Consider the following 19,911-nt stretch of genomic DNA (forward strand, 5'->3'; position numbering starts at 1 on the left):
TTTGTGTGAATTATTCAAATCCCAATGTAGCTATATTTATTAATAATATAATTTCGTCAACCAAGTGGGTGCAATTTTTTTTTAATTTCTGAAAGCCACAGCCAGCAGGAAGGGAGAATACGCTAACACGGAGGAAAGCAGGACAGGTCAGGGACAGTAGTGAAAGGAACACCCTACAGAAACCTCCCTGCAGCAAAGCAGGAGCAGGTAGGGAGGTGTGCAGGCAGGCTACCTACAGCTCATCTGCTTCAGTGCAGTGTCTTCTTTTAAAGAAAAGAAAATTCTTCTCGAATTGATTTTAAGTTGAATAAATAAAGGCATTACTTTGCTTACTGAAAAAAAGAAAATCTAAGGCAAAGAAAAGCAATATATGTTGTACTCAGTCCTTGTGAGTATTTCCAAGCTAGTATATCTAAACTAAAAAACAAACAAACAAAAAACGCTAGACCAAAAGAACCATCCAATTAAAGTGAGCAGTGCAATGTATCTTAGTGCTTTTAAGAATTTCCTTGGTGACTAACAGTGCTAGGTGTTTTTTTTCTTTCGCTTATTCAACATTTTCATATCTTTAGAAAACTGTGTGCCCAAACCATTTTCAGCATAATTTTAAATCAAGTTATTTTATTTTTGTTTTAGTGTGTGTGTGTGTGTGTGTGTGTGTGTGTGTGTGTGTGTGTGTTATGCAGGCATATGTGCATGTATATTTGCATGTCTGTGCACTTATGTATGTGTGTGGATATGCATGCAGATGGGTATGTATGCATATGTGACAAGATCTGAGGTTCACTTTTGGCGTCTTCCTCAATCTCCCTCCCTCAAACATGGAGTCAAAGTTGAATCCAGGTCTTGCTGAACCCATGCCTCCCAGTTCAGATGTGCTGCTCAGTTTGCTTAGAGGTTTACCAAGTGTCTGCCTTCAGGTGTTCTTAGATTATATTCAGGCTACCATGCCTACCACTATCCAATTTACAATTTTTCTATTCTGTGTACAGACATCTTATTTGCATATATATCTTTAAAAATATCTTTTAAGGCATGAATGTTTTATTTTGATGAAGTCTACTTCATTCATTTTTGTTGTTGCTTATGACTCGCTGTTAGGTCTAAGAAGGCAGTTCCTAACCTGAAGTCATAAAGACGTACCATGTAAATTTTCTTCTAAGAATTTTCCAAAGAAGAATGACTCACACTCCCTGACCTGAGAGTTTGTTGCAGAGCTAGAAGGACCCAGAGTTTAGTTCTGGCGCTAAGAAAGAACAAACAGGGAAATGCAGTGGAATAAAGAGTCTGGAAGTGATTTCTTATGTTTGTGGTCAAGTTTTAGACAAGAGTCCCAAATCTTTCTCATGAACAGACAATGTCATTACAACAAATGGAACTAGGGATTAGGAGATGCTCTGGTTGTCTCTTTTTCTTCATAATACACACACACACACACACACACACACACACACACACACACACAAACTCAAAGAGGACCAGATCAGAGATGCCAGTGAGATGACTCGGCAGGCACTGACTTCAATCCCTAGGATCTATGTTGTTGGAGGGGAGAACTGACTCCCACAGTTTGTCCTCTGACCTCCACACACATATGCTCCCTGCATACACATGCAAAATAAGCAAACAGTAAGTGAAGAAAATTAAAAAGAGATCATAGACTTAAATGAGGGAGGTAAAGGCATAAAGTTCTTCAAAAATATTTCAATGTGTCTCTAATATCATTTTTAGTAGAAAATTAAGTGTCTACTTGTGCTTTGCAAATGCAGAGAGAAAGTGGTTTAGCAGAAGAGCAACAAATTATAGATGGTAAAAACTGAGTCCCTTCCCAGTTTCACCTTTAATTTATTAGATGGCTTTGATTTTGTCACTTCTGACAAATGAATGTGTCTCTTCTGTTTTCCATTGGGTGATACCTGTAAAGTCATTTTTAAGTGTGCCATGAGACTTTTTTAGGTGGTCTGTCAGCGATCGCTTCTGAATGTTATTTTGTATTTGTATGAGGACTCTGAAAAGGGATATAATTACACATTTCCAGCTTTTAATTCCAAATACTGTGAAAGAAAGGTGTAAATTAAATAATCAGATTACCATTGATTGATGGAACCTATGTCTACAAGTTTAAAACAGTCATCACTTTTTTCAGCATGGCGGAGTGATAATTAGCAGGAGACACAGTTATCAACACTTAGCACATAGACGTGAAGACACTCACTGCTTATTTGGAACAGATGGAATATAGAGACTTAGGCTTGTCATACATTAAGTAATATGCCTTGAAATTGTTTTCCAGATGTTTTAAGGTATAATTTACATGAGCCACACCATAAGTTCATAAGATGCAAAACTACTTCCATGGGGGAGATTTGTAAATAGCTCTCTTTAAATAAAGGAAAACTACAAAAAAAATAGAGCATTTTAAAAGAGTTAGACTGTGAAAAATACCAACATTCTGTGCAGTAAAAGGACACATCATCAAAAGTTGTATAGGATCAGAGCATTCCATAGATACAGTTGTTTCCCATGGAAAAAAGTGGGGCTAGGAAATATAAATTAAATTTATATTTTGGGAACCTTAGAGATAACTAACTACCCTGAATATAGGCTTCCCCTAACATACTTCAAGAGACTGTCACTGTTCACATAAGACTGCAGTGTAAAATGTACCTAAACAACTATGCAAGTTTAATTATTTCCTTACTTAAGAAGTTTTGGTATGATTTATAAGAGTTTTGGGAAAATTAATGCCAAATACTATCATAAGGCCACCTGACTTCAAAAATAAGTGAAGATTTCATTATGTATTTGGGGCTAGCAGACTTGATATTAACCCAATTTCTGTAACACAGATTAGCAACATGGCAAATTAGAAGGTTAGTGCTTCTATTTACATTTTTATGTTGTATTAAATGCGTCTTTTTCCCCATCCTCTCAGTAGCTGGATCATCCTTGGTTCATCTATGTAGCCATCTATCCACCCAGCTTTTTGTTTTTGTTTAGTTTTATCTTTCCATCTAGCTTTTTTTGTTTTGAAATTTTATATTCCTTCTATATCTCTATATCTTTCAAACATTTTGAAACTTCAAGTTATCTTACTTGAGGCCCAGACAACAGAATCTAGCATTCATCTGAATGACATATAGTTGGTAGGATTTATTTACTACTTCAAATCCATCTAATTCAACAAACACTGAATACCATTATATTCTTGTCACTGTATTAAGAGTTGGACTTATGTGAAACCAAGGGACATGACCCTATATTTTGAAAAATGTAGTAAAGATATAGCAAAGAACAATTACATTATAAAATAATTATCATAAAAAGTTATTTGAAGTAATTAAAATGCTATAATGCCCAGGAACTCAAGACTATTTTTGGAAACAATAGCTATTTTTTTCAAAGTACTCTTTTATAGATAGCTAAAACTGAAATTTTGTATCAGGTAGAGTAGATAGAAGGACTGATGTTCACGAATGTGCTTCGGAGATGAGAGCTATTTCAAAGTACAGATACCTCTGAGTTGTCCTGAAGCTTAAAGGCAATGTTTGCCTGGCCTCTTGATGACTAAGACATTTGGGTCCCAAGAAGAATCATGTTTAAAGCAGGTAAGAGATACTAGTTGTCAAGAACAAAGCAATCTCAAGTGCCAGCTATTTATCCAGATTATTGGACTATAAATGTCAAATTAGAATGTAAGAGAAAGAAAGGACCACACATAAATAGGTTTTGAAACATGAATTGCATACTCTAAAACCTGTATAAAAATTGAACTAGAACCAATAGATTACAAGAAGATAGCTACTAATGGAGAGGTAGGCACAGCATGACCACAGGAAGACCTACTCTTTTGGTATTATTTGGCAATATTCATGGGAGAATAGGCTTTAAGTTAGTAGAAGGAAGAAATGTTTAGCAACTACATACACTTTGTGACATCAAGCTTCTTGTTCCTGAAAATCCCAAACTGTACCTAAATACCAAAGATGATGCTAAATGATTCATGTACCATCTATGAATGGCAGGAAATCCCAGAAGGCACGTTCCGAGTCTGTCTTCTCCACGTCAGTGTCAGAACATGCTAACCATAGTTGCATACACAACCATCCTGTGCAAGTGCTGCAGTTTGGACCCAAAGCCACTCATGTGAGCTGTCATTGACAGTTTCTTTATCCTGGCCCTGGTTATTTCCAACTTTCCCATTCCTCATTTGACTACAGATTCTGCTTTCCAAGATGAAATTAGTCTCATGGTGCCTTTGATACCTGCTTCCTTATCCACTCACCTGCTTCCTCTGGAAAATACTCTACTGTTCTCTCAGTCTGATTTTTCAAGGGTTTATACTCTCAGAGGCAAGCACCTTGCTATGAACACTGTTGCTTTATGTTTTTCTTTACTCTTGGCATTAACACTAAAAAATGAGTCATAAATACACAATTTTACACTACATTCATTGAAAAGGTATCTTGGGGTACCTGCAATGTGATGACACTGGTGAATGACATTTTAGTAATTACCTATTTTGAATGATTGGTTTATGTCTTGGTGGAGGAGACTAAATATATATGTAAAACAACAAAACAATAAAACCAAATACAGGAGCTTCCCACCTTAAGATGATTCAACCATTTTTGTCTTTAGCACACTGACAAAGGAGTTCACATTCAGTAGAAACTGTACCTTAAATGCTGAATTTGATTTATCGCACTGGACTTGTCACATGAAGTTTACTCTTCTCTTGAGTTGCTGGGCAGTGATAATAACTCATAATTTCCAGTCAGCCACATTACCATAGAAGTAAATAACCAACACTCTGGCTTGTACCGCATTGCTAAGTTGTGCCACGTGGGGGGTTGGGTATGTACTTAATGCATTTTCAGCTCATGATGTTTTTCAACTTCGCAATGGCTTTGTCCAGACGTAGTCCCATTCTCAGTAGAGGAGGAGTTTCATGTTTTTATAGCAGCATGTGCCACAGAGCAAGCAAGGCGAGAAGAGTAATGACAGAGATATCCAGGGCCCTCGGAGGATGCAAAAATAATGGGAAAGAGGCATGTGGGCAGCAGAATCGCCAGTGCACAAGGTGCTAAAGTGGTTTAAATATGGCTTCTCTGAGAGGAGAGAGAGAGAGAGAGAGAGAGAGAGAGAGAGAGAGAGAGAGAGAGAGAGAGAGAGAGAGAGAGAACTGAAGCCTGCTGGGTGAAGAGGTTATTGGCAGTGAAGTGACAAAGATTGGTGAAGCTAGGACCTTCCTGTCCTCTGCTGAGATAACAATAGGATTCTAATAACAGTGGGAGGCCATTCAAGAACTGTATCCAGGGAACTGATTTCCTGGAAATATACTGAGATTTAGGAGGTCACTGAATAAGAACAAATGCCATGTTAAAGCTCATTAGGAGTAATAATGTGTAGCTTGAAGCTTTAAAATGGAAAATAAGATTAAGATTTTCCTGTAGAGAGATATTTCTGTGGAAACTCAACCATTCGTGACTAACTTAAATAAAATTACACACATCAAAAGGAGTCATTAGCCATTTTAATTACCTAAATCTCTCAAATTACGGGATGGCTTGCTTTATTGTATAGCAGCAGTTGTGTCTCTGCTCCACTCGGCACTATGTAGTGTGCTCTCACCAGATGTTACTCTTATTATCTGAATGAAAATAGATGCAGGTGACATTGTAGGTCACAATTGTCATTGCTTCTAAATATATTCATTCTCCAAATGCTCATCAACAAGACTTGCATCTGTCAGAAATAAAAATCACTTCGAGTTTTGCTTGTGTGCTCATTATCCTCTTACATTCCACTACTGCTGTATTATTGAACAGTAAAAGCTGCCTTCTCCTTCCCTCAAAGTGATGCCATTGTGGGATTTCATTTCTATATAGACATAGCTTTTCTGACCAGCTGACCATGTTTCAGAGGACATGGTTGTTTTAAGAATGCTCCATGGTCACTCTCTTTACTTTCAACCCCTGTCCTACCAAGTTGGCAAGACACCTTGGTAGATGCCAATATGGGAGAGTGCCTGAGGCACTACTATTTCCTACATCTGTAAAGCAGTATTTGGTACCAACTGTCCCTTCTAATGCTACCTATGCTTGTCTGATATCTGCTCACTCTGCATCTGGTGCTGGTAAAAGTGAGATGAACTCAGTGACATGAAATTCTTCCTTATTTCTGCTTTATGAAAACAGACGTAGATTGCAATGGTTACTCTCCTGGTCATGGATCCATGTTTGTTGTAATCTAGATACTTCCCTGGAAATTTTCCAGAAGCTTAGATGTTATCTTCTTATGTGTTCATTTTCTTTTTCTTTTCAGAAAATGCTTCCAGACTGCTCACTTTTATTTAGAAGACAATACATCCCCTCGAGTAATATCTACACCACCAACACCCATCTTTCCAATTTCAGGTAATGAACTAGTGAGTGCTTAAGAGTACTTTGTATATGCTGAAAGAAAAGAACGATGAAGGAAGGTTTGCCTTTATTGGAATATTTTCTAAATATCTATAATGCACCTGAGTAAATATTTGTTACTAAAAGAAGTGTTATAGCATGTGTCAGGCAACCAGTCTTCTATTCTGTTCTTGTTAATTTCAAATATACTTAGTCACAGGGGTGATATGGCAAACTAATTTATAATAATCTGGCATAATATGTAGAAAAACACTAGCAATTAATATTAGTTAAAAGTAATTATCCTACTTGGGTTTCTATTGTTGGGATTTAAAAAACATGGCAGAAAAAATTTGTGGAAGGAGGTTTACTTCAGCTTATAGTTTATAGTTCATCACTGAGCAAAATCAGGACATGAACCCAAGGCAGTCACCTAGAGGCATGAATTGAAATAGAGAACATGGAAGAGTGCTACTTACTGGCTTGCTCTCCATAGCTTGTACATTGTGCCTTTTTAAAATATATATACAACTGAAGACGACCTTCCTAGGGGTAGTACTGCTCATAGTAGGGAGGGCTATCTCCAATTAATAATTAATTTAGAAAATTTCACAATAGACAGCCCAAAGCACAGTCTGATGGAAACAATTCCTCACTGGAAATTCTTTCATCTGAGGAAATTCTCTCATCTCATCCTTTGTGTCAAGTAAACAAAAGCTAACCAGCATAATAAGGCTTTCACTCATTTCTACTGCAGTAGAGGAAATCTAAGCAAAATGGTCAGAAATGTGGACAGGAAAAAAAAAACAGAAATAAAGCTAAAATGTAATGACTGCAATAGGTTTTCTATTGCTGTTATAAAACACCATGACCAAAAGCAACGTTGAGGAAGGGAAAGGGGGTTAATTTCATCTTACAATGCTCAGGTCACACTCTATCACTGAGAGAAGTCAGGGCAAGAAATCAAGGTAGGCACTCTTGAACGCAAGAACTGAAGGACAGGCCATAGAGCAGCATCACTTATTGGCTTGCTTCTCATGGCTTGCTCAACCTGTTTTCTTATACAACTCAGATCACCTACACAGTGCTTACACGACCCACAGTGGGCTGGGCTTTCCCACTTCAATAAGTAATCGAAAATGACCAAAAACATTTGGCCAATCATAAATAGGCATTTTCTCAATCTAAATTCCCACTTCCCAAATGGCTCTAATTTGAGTCAAAATACCATAAAACTAACCAGGGCAATTGACATCAAAACACATAACCATCGTACTATAGTATTTCCTTCCTTATTATGGCCAAGATATCATGTTCACATGAACAAGACAGTATAAAACATTTTAACTTTTAAAAGTTCCACAGTCTTTAAAAACTGAGACTCTAAACGTTCAGTCTCTTTCAAAGTTCAAAGCCTCTCTAAAATATCCAAAGGATCTCTAAATTTCCAAAGTTTTTTTTTCAACTGTAGGCTCCTGGAAAATTAAAAAGTAAGTTACATTATTCTTATTTCAAAAAGGAAGAACAGGGCACAGTTAGAATCAGATCAAGGCAAAAAGCAAAGTCTGATGATATAAAGCTTGGTGTCAAACTTCTCGGATTATGATGCTCTGGGCTCCAAAGGACCTTGGCAGCTCCACGTCTTTGGCTTCGTCATCCACAGCACATTCAACTTGTCTTGTAGGCTCATGTTGGCTTTGATTCACACCTGCTGCTATCCTTGGAGGTCATCTCATGGTAATGGAGTCCCAAAAGTGCTAGAGTCTCTGCTGCAACTGAGGCTACATCCTCACTGTGCCAAGTCTCAACTTCTCTTTTTGATCCCTTCTTTTCTTCAAAACTAGTACCACCTGGGAAACTCTTACAAGTTACCAAGTTGGGCTGCTAACAAAGGAAGAACCTAGGTCTGTTGTGAACTACAACCTCTGCCCATTGATCTGAGGAAACACTTCCTAGATGATTTTTGCCTTAGTGGTGCTGGTCTCTTCTTAATCACAGACAATTTTCCAGCCTGAGATGACAAGAACCACAGATTCCTCAATCAAAATATTAAAACATCCTTAGAGTCCTTAAGGGACTCTCAAATTTCCATCTGAAACTTCACAAGCTAGACCTCCATCCATCATCTGCACTGCTCTCAGCATAACCATCCAAGTACCATCAATATCTCATTATGCTCTGAACACTCAATGACTTTTCCAGCCCCAGATTCCAAAACCCTTCCCAAGCCTTCCCAAAACAGGTTTGGTCATGTCTCGCTCAGCAATCTCATGAACCTAGTACCAATTTCTTTCTTAGTTGAGATTGCTATTGCAATGACAGAACGCTGTGACCAAAAGCAACTTGGAAAGGAAAGTGTTTATTTCATCTTGACACTTCCAGGCAATAATAGTCATCACTGAGTGAAGTCAAGGCAGGAACTTGAGGCGAGAATCTGTAGACAGGAGCTGAAGCAGAAGCCATGGAGAAACATTTCATACTGGGTTGTGTCTCATGACTTGCTCAGCCTGCTTTCTTCTACAACTCCATACCAATAGCCCAGGGACTGCATCACCCACAGAGAACTGGAATCTCCCACCCATTTCAATTGTGAATCAAAAAAATGTGTTGGCAGGCTTGCCTATAGACCAATGCTATGGAGATGTTTTTCCAGTGCTCAAGCGTCCCTCTTCTCAAATGACTCTTCATTGTGTCTAGTTGACATAAACCTTAAGAGGACAGATCATTCCTGATCATCTGTGTTTATGTGAAAATGTGTTTCTTAATATTTGGGTGCACACATACACACATACCCAAAAAAACAAACACCATAAACAGTGGTTGTTGTACTAGCGGAGGGGGAGGACAGGAATGTATAGTTGTTTGAAAGGTTCCAGACGCTGAATGATTGAATTTTTAATTGTCTATTATATCAACATTTACATGGACAACAACATTCAGAGAGAAGGATGCAAACACGCCCTGACCCTACTAGTTTTCCTATGGAGCCAAAATCACAGTCATTTATGTGATTACATTATACATTATAACTTTTCAGAACACAAAGGGCTAAGGAAAAATGGACACATCTTTCTCCAGAATCTAGCCAGATAAGTGGAGTCCTCACCCCTCGTCAAGAAAGCTTGATACGTAATAAAAAATATTTTAAAAAATTAACAAAAAAATGAATAAAATGAAATACTAGAGAGTAATATATTTTATACTCAATAAAATTTTAAGTAAGCTCTAAAAAAAAGAAAGAAAGAAAGAAAGAAAGAAAGAAAGAAAGAAAGAAAGAAAGAAAGAAAGAAAGAAAGAAAGAAAGGAAGGAAGAAAGAAAGGAAGAAAGAAAGCTTCTCTTTGCCAGGCGTGGTGGTGCACACCTCCCAGCACTCCGGAGGCAGAGGCAGGTGGATTTCTGATTTCGAGGCCAGCCTGGTCTACAAAGTGAGTTCCAGGACAGCTAGGCCTATACAGAGAAATCCTGTCTCGGAAAACGAAAATAAAATAAAAATAAAAATAAAAAAGAAACCTTCTCTTTGCAACAGACAGAGACCATTAGAGAGAATTACAACTGATCAAAACACAAAGCTGTGATCCCAGTTCCCACTGATGAGTCTACACCACAATTCTGGCACCTAAGGCCCAGGTATCATTGTGAGAGATGTAGTAGGAAGATTGTAAGAGCAACAGGGAGCTTGTTGTGAGACCTTCTCTCTGAGATAGGGCAGAAGCTATGCACAAGTGTCTTATCAACATGACTACATCCACATGGGCTGAACAAGGGGGACAGCAATAGACATGTTAACAAGGATGACAGAAGACCTATGGGGCCCGAGTCCTACAAAAATAACTACAGCTAATCAAGGTACAATGAAACCTGGTAAAGATAGTCTTTTTCAAGGAAGAGCACATCATATCAATTTGTTATCCTAACACTGGTCCCCACTGAAAATATATTTATACAAGTAACACTATACATTCTGAGAAACTTGTATCTGTGTGTTTAAAAATACAAACACACCACACACACAAACACACACACACACCACCACCACCACCAACAACAATTTAAAAAGTGAGCAAGGCAGGTGGACATGGGAGGATTTAGAGGGAGGAAAATGATATTATATTATAATCTCAAAAAATAAAAAATATATATTTTAAAAGAAATGGGAATTTTTAAAAGAAATATGCAAGGAGAGGAAGAAGAAGAAGATGATAGAGATGAAATAGTGACAAAGTTTTCTAAACCCGGACAAGAAAAGAGGCTTGTCTTCCATGTGGTCATTTATACAAGTCTTGTTTCAAACTGTGTAGATGCTTCCCAAATTGCTGCCAGACCTGGATTCTGCATGTTGTTATCTTCTGAAATGCCATTAACAAAATAGAAGAAAAACACCTGTTTTCTTTACACTTTTCTTTATACCAGCATTTATGTTCCATAGAATATGTATTGTTAATTTTGTTCTTTCTATACATAGAAGTTGTTTTCTGTTCTTCTATCTTATGTTAAGACTAAGAGGTTACTTTAATAGAGCGTTGACCCTTTAACACTTTGAGGGTCTTGAGACTGCAAACTCAGCTGTCTGTGGAAATGTGATTTTCTTCACTTCCAAACATCTGCTTTCTATACCTCACTCTTATGGGCTTTCAGATTAGCTCTAATATTAGCCAGAGTGCACCATGATGTGTTACTATGAATAAAATACAGTAATTAAATTAAGGCCTTGTCTAAGACTTGTTTTGGATGTCAAAAGAGCGGTAACCAAAGCCGGGTCCTCTCACTCACTCAGGTATGGAAAAGTCACCCTTGATCATGAAAGTGTTTTCTCTTTGTGTAATATTGGGAAATGAAGAGATATCCCAGTCTCACTTGCAGACCAATTATCAAAGAACTTCCCAGAATGCCTGGTGTGTCTGCAGTGCTGGGTTGTCTGGGCATGAGCATGGGGGACCTGTGGGTCTGAAGGACATTCATAGGAACTAATGATTTGGGCATGACAAATCATTTTTGTTTTCTTACCTAATTATAAATGCTACTTGCAAGCACACTCTTTCTATAGGTGTGAAGGGGAAATTACACTGAGGAGCTTCCCAAGCTTCACTGGCTAATTCAACGTTAGGATTCAGCTCTACCCACCTAGGAGGAAGAGCAGATGGAGACGAATTTTTTTTTCAATCAACAAATTCTTAGTAACTGAAGCTTAAAATTTTTAGAAGGCCGAAATGCTGAACATCTGTTAATGTAAATAACTATTTCTAGTGAAATGTGTTTGACGTTTCCGTATTAGAAAAATCACTGGTAAAACCATATACTGTGAGCTACTATGTTTAATCTCAGAAAATAGTTCCTAGAAAAAAAAGGAAAGTACAGGGTTAGCTGCTTAAAATATTTTGCCCCCTTATAAATACGTTAACAGATTCATGGCCTCATTTACACAGTATGTTTTCAAGTTAAAGGTCTTGAGGCTTTACAGATGAATAGCTCCAAAGTTTTTCTTAAATTATCACATACATTATTATTATAATATAAGTCCATATAAATGCTTTCTCTTACATGTAGAGAGAAGAAAGAAATATTTTCAAGGATAAACATATACATATATTATCATAAAAACAAGATATTAAACTACAAAACTTTATACAATTGTAATTGCACTGTAATAGATTAAAATATAGCTGGAGATTATGGGACAATTCCTCAAATCCACACTTGGGAGACTGAAGCAGGATGGCAAATTTAAATCTAGCTGGTGAAGTATGACAAGTTTAAGGCCAGCTTTTATATACAAGACCATAAATACAAGTAAATAAACATGTATTAAATAAGTAAGTTAATATATAATTTCTGCAAATCTTTTTGCAAGAATTTATATACAATCTTTACTCATATTAAACAAAATTGCCCAAAACAAGATGACCGCATTGTTAAGTATGGCTTTAGGGTTATTTATAAACTAAACTCAAAAAGAAATTAGTTTCTCTTTAGAGTATATAAGGAAAAAGTATAATCAAATCAATTCTACAATAAATATATATAAAGTTGTTAATTGCAGTATAGTTGGGTTATCATGGTTGATTTTTTAATTTATTTTATACAATACCTTACAGTGGAAGAGACAGTAATTTCCACTGGTACCCTTTCTAATGTGTTTATTTTATTCACTTAGATGATATTGGAGCGATTCCAATAAAGCATTTTCCAAAGCACGTTGCAGACTTACATGCAAGTAATGGGTTCACTGAAGAATTTGAGGTATGATTTAAATATGTCTGTTCTAATAATATTAAAAGTAATAAATGTCAACAATTCAGCGTGAAGCTATTTCATGATGTAAAGACATTGAAACCACTTTTGTTTCTAGGAAAAATATGATATCCATTTCATAATTACATATGTGCTTAGGGGATGTGTTTTAGCTACGATATAACTTAGAGGCTTGGCTTTCTGCTTTAAACGTGAACATGCACTAGTAAAAGAAACCAACACAAATGTAAATCCTCTCACATTAGGTTACATATTGGTAACATTCTTTTCTTAAAACCTAAATAAGTCATAGTGATTTCTTTCCTAAGTTGCATAAAGTATACTAAACTACTAAACCTGATGATTTTCAGCAAAAAAATATATGAAGCCTATACCAACAGAAACTCAGAGAAGCATTTAGAAACTTTGGTTACACAAGGAGACATACATTTCTAAAATCATTTGAACTTTATAATCAATAAAATATTTTCTAATGACACTGTTAAATGCTCTTAGAAGAGGTGGAAAAATGTACTGCAAGTGTGTTGTGCCCACTGACCTGTCATTTAAGCATGTTTCTCAAAATAAGGAGTCACATGTGCCAGGTTAAATGATAAACATAAACACACGAAGGGTTATACAAGTGACTGGCCAGGGGCTTCATAGTCAAGATGTATTCAACTCCAGGATTTGTTATATGGGATCATAGAAAAATAACTGATACAATTAAACTTCATAGAAACGAAGTAACAACTGATAAATAGCAAAACTGGGATCTCATATCCTCTCCATGAACCTTAACATCAGTAAGCAGTGGTCAGCCTCTCTTTCCAAATCACCCAGTCACCCCAAATAGGAAACACCACACTACACATTACCTTCCAATCTCTTCTTCACTCCCCATCTCCTCAACATTCCCTAGAACTCTCTCTCTCTTTAAAGGCTTTGGAGCTCTGGCCCTGATCTCAGGATTTGTTGGGCCTTGATCTACTCTCTGTGTTCCGAACCACTTCTTCCACACAACAACTTCCTAGGAGTCCTGTTAATAATCACGAGATAGGTAGGGAAGGAACCAGCCACAGATTCGAAAGCTTTCAGAAGAATAGAAGTGAGATGGGCTATAGCATAACGAGTCTCCTATTTAATGCATCACATTTGATCTCTTAGTATTATTAGCTGGAGGCTCCTGAGAGTACAGTATTGCTAAAGTGTTAACTGTGCTGTTAACAACACTCCGGTTGGGTACCATCAAACAGAGCTATAATCCAACAGGGGGAAATGGGCAAAAGGCGGCTGTAACATTCCACATGCACAAAAGCAAATCCTAAGCAAAAAAGAAAGATTTATAGTTAAAATTGTCTCAAGAACAGTCACTAATTCACACCTATCAAGCAAATCCTGAAATTATTAAACAGTTGATACATAGGATTAATCTAATAACTACATTTCTACTCATAAATTTCTCTTAATTCCATTATTCTTTAACTAAGTCTGATTTAAGAATACTTCTCATTAACTGAATAATTACCTTAATAACTAATAATGCTACACCTTTTAAGTGGTTCATATACTAGACTGTTTTTAGTCATCCAGAATATCTTGTGGCCAAAGAGGCCTTCAGAGCTCTTATAGGGAGGCGTTGCAGCACTTGCTGGAGGTTAGTTTCATAATTGGGGTTTATGTTGTCTGAAATTACAAGGCTTTAGTTTTATTATCTTGGTTCTAAATATTAATGAATCATAAACTGATTGTTTAGATAGGAAACACTTCTGGACAAGCCCTTAATCCATTTTAATAGAAAGTTAGCCAAACTGTTTTGCAATGATCATTTGTATCAAAAGATGGCCTAGTCAGCCATCACTGAAAAGAGAGGCCCATTGGACTTACAAACTTTATGTGCCCCAGTACAGGGGAACNCCAGGGCCAAAAAGTGGAAGTGGGTGGGTAGGGGAGTGGGGGGAGGGTATGGGGGACTTTTGGGATAGCATTGGAAATGTAAATGAGGAAAATACCTAATAAAAAATATTAAAAAAAGTTTTTTTAATGATCCTATTAGTTAAATCTATACAAAGTAATGCTTTGTAAGTTTTATTTCAAAATGATGGTGTCCTTTAATCACAGATTAAGACTCTTTTAGGAGTAGGTAATGTTTTGAAAACCCAAAATCTGTTATAAACCACCTAACAGGAAGCTATTTATTCCATAAAATAACTCAAAAAATGTATCACTAATTCGGAGTTTCAAATAGTGCTATTGAGGTCAATTCAAACTACCTTTGTATTTAAGCCAATCCAATTACTATGACAGAATGGGTCATGGGATATGTGGTTCTTATTAGCATTTTAAATATTCATCATACTACATCCGCATCCCCATTTAAACATGCTGGTTTTATTCATTTACATAATTAAAGTTCCAAATTATGTGGCATTTTGATTTGTGTGCAACTGTTTGAAACATTCTGTTGTGTTAGTATGTGACAAATGTATTTATTGCATGATCATAGTTTTCCATTGTAAACCTAATATGAACACTTTCTTTTCTCATTTGTCGTGTGCTGTGGAATGTGATTTCTTTACTTTTTTGGCATTCATTTCCTCATTAGACACTGAAAGAGTTTTACCAGGTAAGGCATTATTTCACTGCATTTCCTTTTAGCCAAGAAGTAGTTGTAACATGTAAATGTGTTATATATATATATATATATATATATATATATATATATACACATTTTTTTTTGCTAGACCATTTTATTTGTTTTGTCTTCCTTATATTTAAAGGCACTTGTTTTGAAAGAATTTGTGTTAAAAGGCAATGCCTGCCTTTTTTTTCCAGGAAGTGCAGAGCTGTACTGTTGACTTAGGTATCACAGCAGACAGCTCCAATCACCCAGACAACAAGCACAAGAACAGATACGTCAATATCGTAGCCTGTAAGTATGTTCTTAACTCCGAGGACTGCAGCCTCATTGTTGCTGTCCTGTCAACCGTTGGCCTTGCGCTGTCTGCCAATGGATTCAGTGGGGTTCTCTCAAGGCCTGTGTGATCAGGGAGAGACCCTTCTGCCTGCTGACACCAGCATTACAGTGGGGTCACTTCTGCACATGCTGTCATCAGTGGCATTGATTTCTTTTATAGAGAAGCATCTTCAGCCCTTTCCTCGGGCCTCATAGTCTGTATTTCTCTAACTGTGGTTTCAGCCATTGTTTATAGTTCACAGCCCAACTTCCACTGAGGATCCGCTAGCTCTTAGTGAATTTATTGACCAGCTAAGATTCTCTGGGCTTCTTCTTTCTGCTCCTACCTGGGCTTGCTTCCAGCCTTTCTTGGAATTCTTCTTTTGAAGATTTTAGACTGAATCTGGTGAAGAGCCTCTTTGCATCCCCCGTCACACACACACACACACACACACACACACACACACACACACGCACACACACACACACACACATTTTCTTAGCTGCATTCTTCCTCATCCTCAAGCAGCACTGAGAGTGTCCATCCATCATGTAGTTCCATCCATCATGTAGTTTATTGTCTATCTTCCTTCTATTGCAGTCTTTCTTCACTCTGATTAGAGCACTTGCTCTTCCACCATCTCCCCTCACATCCCCAACCACTCTCTTTCTGATTTTCATTAGAGAGGATCAGGATTCTAAAAAATAACAACAAAACAGAATAGAATAGAATAGAATAGAATAGAATAGAATAGAATAGAATAGAATAGAATAGAATAGAATAGAGCAGAAACTATCACATCAAATTCAGACAAGATGAAACAACAGAATGGAAAGAGCCCAAAAGAAGCCTCAAGAATCAGAGACCCACTCACCCCCACACTCATGAGACTCATTAGAAACACTAAACTGGAAGCGATGATATATATGTATATACCGAGGCTGTGTCAGTCTTTGTGAGTCCATGAGTTTTGCTCAGTTGATTTAGATGATTTATTTTCCTAGCATCCTCTATCCCCTCTGGCTCTTACATTCTTTCTGCCTTCTCTTTCGTGGGGTTTCCTAAGTTCTGAGGGGAGGGATTTGATGGGGACATCTCATTTAAAGCTGAGTGCTCCAAAGTCTCTCTCTCTCTCTCTCTCTCTCTCTCTCTCTCTCTNTNTNTNTNTNTGTGTGTGTGTGTGTGTGTGTGTGTGTGTGTGTGTAATGTGTCAGCTATGGGAGACTCTGTATTTGTTCCTGCCTGCTGCAGGAGGAGGCTTCTCTAATGTTGCTTGAATTGGGCACTCATCTATGAATATAGCAGAGTATCATTAGGAGCCATTTTATTCCTACTTTTTTTTTAAAGATCAATAGAATTTGGTTTTGCTCTAGGTCTCTGAGCTCTCTAGCATATGGTTCTTGGTCATGTCAGCAGTGATCAGTATGGGTTCCATTTCATGGAGTGCACCTTAGGTCAAATCAGACATTGGTTGGTTACTCCCACAAGCCTTGTGCCACCATTGCCCTAATATATTTTGCAAGCAGGACAACATTGTAGGTCAAAGGCTTTGTGGCTAGGTTGGTGTATATGTTTTGTTTTTGGCAGCCTGCAGATTATGCCCTCCATATCTTGAAATCTGGCTTCCTGATCATTCCTCCCTCTGAGAGGAAAAAGAAAGCTAAAATCTTATATCCTTTCTCCTGTGATCATTGAGTGGCTTTTTAACAAATGCATTACTGGAAGGTCGCTTAAATTCTGGTTCCAGTCCAGTTGTAGGAGTGTCCAGAGATGCATCTTCCTCCCTTTAATTATCATGTTCTCTTCAGCAGGTTGTATTGACGCTGCCTTCCTTGCCATGTGATTCACACCAGCATTTACTATTTAGCAGATGACTCCTCTATAGACTGTAGATTTGTTTCTTCACCTGAGACATTTGTCCTGGTTACAATAAGGGACAGAGGTTTCCTTAGCACTGTAAATACTACTTTTTTATTTCCTGCTGAAAACAACCTGGAAAAATAGGTATTAACTATTTTAGAAGTGAAGAAAGACATCCAGACCCTGACTGTACTCCTGTAGCCTGCTACTGTTGGATGGATGAATGGACCTGCTATCCTTTGGTCAGCATCTACGTCCTTATCCTTGTTTGTGACCCTTCACAGATACCCCCAAGGCTCCTTCTGCTTCCTTCACTGCTTCCTCTTCCAACTTGATGATCAGAGGGTGTCTGCTGCGTCCTTCCTCAGCTTTGTGATGCTCCCACCACACTTGTCTCATCTAGAACACCACTGTTCCCAGTCCCTGTGCCATTTCAAAAATCCATCTAACTTTGGTTATTGCCTTATTATACCAATTTAGTTTCTGTCTCCATTCATCTTGGTACAGTGCTTCTCTCGCTTGTGACTTGTACATTACTTCCTGAATAGCTTAGTCTCACTGCATTAGAAACTTTCTTAACTTGGAGATCATTGCCCATCTGTCTTTGTTATGTTTGTCAAATGAATATATACCAATAAAGTAGGTTATTTTTGTTGAGTTTAATTTTATGATAAAATTATGATACAAATGTAGAAAAACTTTATTATGAACAGTAATCTCTACTCTAGTGAAATATATTCTCTTTTTGTTCCAGATGATCACAGCAGGGTTAAGCTCACACAGCTTTCTGAGAAAGATGGAAAACTGACTGATTACATCAATGCCAATTATGTCGATGTAAGCATTTTTGTTTGTAAACCCTGAATGTGTTATGCCACAAGGATGTATATATACCATTGTATAATAAATGCTATCTGACATATAATGAAAATTCAAACAATGAATAAACCGTAGGAGATCCTGTGACTACAGGAGTTTGAATTAAATAATATTGTTCTTATGTTATTTTATAAGAGAAAGGGGGAATTCAGGTTAAAATGTATGTTCTGGATAGAATATGAATATTCTCATAGACTGATACTTCCACAAATGAGAGGGTATCGGCCCAGTACTTAATTCAAATTTTCCTGGCAGTGTTATATATACCACAGATAATAAATAAATCTAAACTGCAAATTTCCCATGGTAGTACTAAACAAAATGCAAATGATATTATAAAGCCAGTATTGAGGCTCTATTGTTTTAGACAACTTCATGACATCAGCTTTGTTGCACTCTTTAGAACTGTAGGATATGTGTAATTTAATTTCCCCAAATGGGGTTGACTGACTGTCAGCAGAACTCTGTCATTTCCCTGGCTCCTGGTCTAGCAGTCTGCTTTTGAGTTAATTCTACCTTTGACACTGAGGTCAGAGAAATTAATTCCCACCAATAGAATGTTCATTATGAGAGCCTCCACTTCCTGCTTCCAGAGGGAGCCATTTGTGTGCCAAAAGAATGTAGACTAAAGGGGTATAAATACTTAGAATTCCAGCTCTGCCACTGGCTATCGATAACATTAGGTAGTCCTTTAACTCCTCCGAGCTTCTTTTACCTCAGCACCAGGTGGGGAATGATGCTTCCGTTTTGTAGAGATGATGGGTTAGAACAGTGTTTGCAAAGTGTCAGCCCAGCACTGTTTGCTCCTTAAGAGACAGCTGGTAACGGTTATCCAGGCTCGGTGTCCCCAAGAAAAGGAAAGAGCCCATAATTCTAGCACTTTCTTAACTCTACACAACTGAGCTTCATTGACTGAAAAACATTTTGAAATATCACAATTAAGGACAAGACTTGAAGTACAGTAAATACTTTTGGACCAAATGCACCTGGAGTAAGGTGCAAGCCTGTGGTCATCTCAAAGATAACTCAGTATTTTATACAAAAGTTAAAGTCGAAGGCAAATTGCTGTCTTTATTAGTGCTATCATTCCACTGCTTTGCAAGTTCTTTGGGCAATTTTTTGATACTGAAAAGAGGGTGCCGACATTAGATTCCAGTTTTAAATGAGCATGTGATTCAGGTACCAAGACACACTTGTGACTTGTTTCTTCAGGGTTACAACAGACCAAAGGCTTACATTGCTGCCCAGGGTCCACTGAAGTCCACAGCAGAAGACTTCTGGAGAATGATCTGGGAGCATAATGTGGAAGTCATCGTCATGATCACAAACCTCGTGGAGAAAGGACGAGTACGTAGTCAGGAGTCAGGACCCCTCTGCTATCAGCTAGGAGTGTTTTTAATCAGTTCACTTTATTTTGTTTCATTTTCTGAGGCAGGGTCTCATGTAACTGAGGCTTACTGTAAACTCTCTACAATGTTGATTTTGATTTTCTAGTCACTCCTCTGCCTCTGCCTCTGCCTCTGCCTCTGCCTCTGCCTCTGCCTCTGCCTCTGCCTCTGCCTCTGCCTCTGCCTCTGCCTCT

General features: G+C 37.6%; 1 protein-coding gene across 1 annotated transcript in view; it reads left to right on the top strand.

The window, feature by feature from the left end:
* Ptprz1 (protein tyrosine phosphatase receptor type Z1) overlaps positions 1–19,911 on the top strand; it is a 176,752-nt gene that overhangs the window by 133,357 nt on the left and 23,484 nt on the right. Inside the window, exons 14-19 of the mRNA XM_021165229.2 lie at positions 6,328–6,419; positions 12,557–12,642; positions 15,239–15,259; positions 15,469–15,565; positions 18,205–18,287; positions 19,542–19,676. Of these exons, the coding sequence (XP_021020888.1) occupies positions 6,328–6,419; positions 12,557–12,642; positions 15,239–15,259; positions 15,469–15,565; positions 18,205–18,287; positions 19,542–19,676 (514 nt within the window). The remainder of the gene's footprint in view (positions 1–6,327; positions 6,420–12,556; positions 12,643–15,238; positions 15,260–15,468; positions 15,566–18,204; positions 18,288–19,541; positions 19,677–19,911) is intronic.

Source organism: Mus caroli, chromosome 6 (assembly GCF_900094665.2).
Source record: "Mus caroli chromosome 6, CAROLI_EIJ_v1.1, whole genome shotgun sequence".
Classification (NCBI taxonomy): Eukaryota; Metazoa; Chordata; class Mammalia; order Rodentia; family Muridae; genus Mus; species Mus caroli.